This window comes from Otolemur garnettii, unplaced genomic scaffold (genome assembly GCF_000181295.1).
Source record: "Otolemur garnettii isolate 467f Iridium unplaced genomic scaffold, OtoGar3 scaffold00107, whole genome shotgun sequence".
Lineage (NCBI taxonomy): Eukaryota > Metazoa > Chordata > Mammalia > Primates > Galagidae > Otolemur > Otolemur garnettii.
Window position 1 is genome coordinate 2669571 of NW_003852502.1, and position 3422 is coordinate 2672992.

The 3422-nt window shown below is 38.5% G+C and overlaps 1 protein-coding gene across 1 annotated transcript in view; it reads left to right on the plus strand.

Moving 5' to 3' along the window:
* Positions 1-1458, plus strand: part of LCA5 (LCA5, lebercilin) — a 28622-nt gene extending 27164 nt beyond the window's left edge. The window contains exon 7 of the mRNA XM_003796736.3: positions 614-1458. Within this exon, the coding sequence (XP_003796784.1) occupies positions 614-1458 (845 nt within the window). The remainder of the gene's footprint in view (positions 1-613) is intronic.
* The last annotated feature ends 1964 nt before the right edge of the window (positions 1459-3422 follow it).

Sequence of the window (3422 nt, forward strand, 5' to 3'; positions counted from 1 at the left end):
TGTGTGTCTGTGTGTAGTCCCCTTTAATCTGGAGGAGAATTCACACACACACATATGATAGAAATGTGATAGATACCTTTCAGATACATGATGCATGTCACATATATAATAAGAATAACACTTGGTGGATACAGCTCCACTGCTAAGGTAGAATGGTCCTTATTTGGGGTTTGTGTGAAACCCTTATTTGGCTTTCTCTTAATCTGATTCAGGTTAATGCATCTTCTGACTTCCAAAATTTTAATTTATTTTTAAGTTTAAAAGTTTTTGCTCCATCTATTCATCCATCCATTTGTTTATCATACCACCACCCACCATTCAGGATACAGCACCATATTAGTTTTAAAAAAATAAGGGAACCTTCTTTCCCCACCCCTATCTTGAAGAACCAGTTTTTTTCTATAAATGTGAATCCTAAGTGCGATGTGTGTTAAATATGTATACACACAGAACATCAGGTGTAGAAATGAAATTCATGATGTCCTTTCTCACTGTACTTGTTAATACCCATCTAGGTAAATACGATTATTTCTTAAAGATGGTAGTTGAGTTTTCCTATTTAAAAAATATTGACTGTTATAAAATCCCATTTTAAAAATTTGATTTCATACAGAGTGGGAAAGAGAAGAACTTGATAAAAAGCAAAAAGAAAAGATATCTTTACTGGACAGGGAAGAATTGGAAACTGGATGGTACCACTTGGGACCGCACCACATTCAGAACATTGACAGGTTGGCAGAGGAGGAGGAGGAGCGGCTGAAGAGGGAGATGCTGCTGGCTAAGCTGGACGAGATCAGCAGAGAGATCCAGGACGCCCAGAGTCTGAAAGGGCCTCCTCTGCCATTGCTGCCAGACTTGGGATCAAAACTGCACTCCCCAGAGAGAAGCCCCAAAGCATACCCGTTCTCTGAGTCCTCGGAGAGATTATATAATGGGCGTCATTTGCAAGATATCGGTTTTTTAACTCCAAAAGGGGAGGGTCAGGATCCAGGAACTGGTAGAAGTCCAGCCTCTCCAGCTGACTTTATGTTTGGTAGCTATGTACCTTCATTTGCAAAAACATCAGAGAAGTTAGATCTTTTTAGCCAAAAAAGCGGTGTTTTGGATTTCCCGAGAGAAGACAGTATGGAAACACTTAGTAAAGGCAGTGTAAGAAAAGAGAAAAAGGCTCATTTGATGGAACAGCTATTTGGTGCCAGTGCCAGCAGCACCATTTCTTCTAAAAGCAGTGACCCACATTCTCTGGCTGCCAGCAGAGCAGACTTTGACCCTCTAAATATTCTCCCTGGGGATAGAAGCAGCAGGGGTAGAGACCGCGATGAAGAAGAAGATTTTTTCCTCGGTGAAGGGAGAAGTTTTAATCCAAGCCGACACCGATTAAAGCATGCCGACAACGAACCAGCAGTGAAAGCCGTTGATCCTGCAGACGACGAAATCGAAGAAGTAGCGCTGAGGTGACTGATGGGAACACTGACGTTTCTCCCGTTGTAAATATTCACATATTTTAATATGGTATTTATTATAAACTTTTAAATGTTAAAAAGTCCTTGTTAAGGAATGACTTTTAATAGCTAAATACAGTGTCATTAAAAAGAAGTAGATCATAAACACACCCTGTAGCTAGCTGGCCAAGAATGACGCTCTTCTGAATGACCCCCCAATAGAGATACCTCGTACTTCCTTGCTACACACAGATCCCCCATCTTCAACCAGCTCTATGGGAAGTTCTACTTTGTTGGAGGTGGCGTTCATTTCCTACGTTTATCTCTATTTGTGTATTTATTTTTGATCATATTCTCACTGGGATAAATAGTCTTCCCACTGATTGCCAAATGGAAATTCAAGGGAATGGGCTCTGGGGGGAGTGTGGCTCCCAGGTGGTGGAGCCCCACTGTTGCCTAGAAACCCCGTATGTGTGGCTGGGTGAGGCTGAGCTGCTCTGGTGTGGTAGCAGTCGCAGCACTGGGATTACCCATTCCCCTGCAAGTATCCCCAGTTAAGTATGGCTCATTTTCTAATTACATTTTCCCAGAAATCACTTACCTATAACTCTGTTAGAATATTAGGTTGAATTCAGAAGACATTTCTCTGTTTGTGTGGACAGTTCCTCCGTGAATCCGTCTATGAGTTGTGGCTCTCAGAAGCTTGGGTACAGGGAAATCCCTCTCCTGTTCTCCTATACCCTTTGTGTCTCAGTGACTGGCTATAAGATTTCATACCAAATGCAAGGAATAGAAGAAACTTTATCCTAATATAGAAAGACTTTTCAACTCAATTATGTTTCCAGAGTAATGTGATTTGGGAATTTTAACATGTGCTTTTAAGATTTGAACTTTTCCTCAAACCAAGGAGGCAGCAATGATGTAATACTATTGGGCTTACAGGACTCGTTTTAAAGTAACTTTTGATAAAAGTTTTTTAGAGATGGGCCTTCTGCCTTGCTGAGTGGAGTGGACCATTTTCTGTTGAGATGCATCGGCTATTTGTAGTTCACTTGAACTGTAGACAAGCTAGTGATCTTGGATTATGCTGGGTGTGATTGGTCTTTAAGAAGCAGAAACGCACCACCGACCAAGGAGAAAACACTATTAAAATGAAGAGAGGCAGAAATAGTGTCCTGGGAAGAATAAAGCACTCAGGTTGGCACTTATTCTAAAGTGAGCTTTTAAAAAAATTTTCCTGTGTATTTGTTGGTAGTATGATTTCTGATGCCAACCATACACACTGAGGAGGAGAGTGACCATGTTGTGCTGAGGTCTTACAAATGCTTAGTTTTGAAGTTTATTGCGTGACTATCAGACAAGACTGACTTCCTTCGTTAGGTCTCTAATTAAAGATGTGCCACTTATCATCTTCATTTTCTAAATTGTGTTCCTGTCATTTACTGGAAACAGGATCTCCCCGAAGTGCTAAACCATATTAAAAAGTTTTCTTAGTAAAAAGATTTTTATGCTTTTGATATAAGTAAGCATGTACTGTGTTATAAATCATTCTAATATATGTAAAACACAGTATTTTTAATGTAGTTTTGATAAAATATTATGTAATGTTAATTTTGTTCATAGTTGCTAATTTTCCTGACAAAAGTATTTTAATTTTCAGGTTGTTATCAAGGCATTTAAAAAATCTTTCCAGTAAGGTTTTTTATTCGGGTCATTTTAGTCTTTTGCTTTTTTTCTACCTGATGGTCTCTTCAGCCAGATGCAACAAGACAGAATTATTAAAATTAAACCTAAAATTAAGTTATATTCTTAAAAGCATTATGGTGTTAAGCATTAACATTGGAGGTTAAAATGTACAGAACATGTTTTTCGTTACAAATAAAACAGTGAATCTTTTTTCTAAATGTCAAATTTATTTGTATTCAGAACTCTTATTAATAAAAATTAAAAACACAGTGATTCTTTTGTTTGAATACTTTG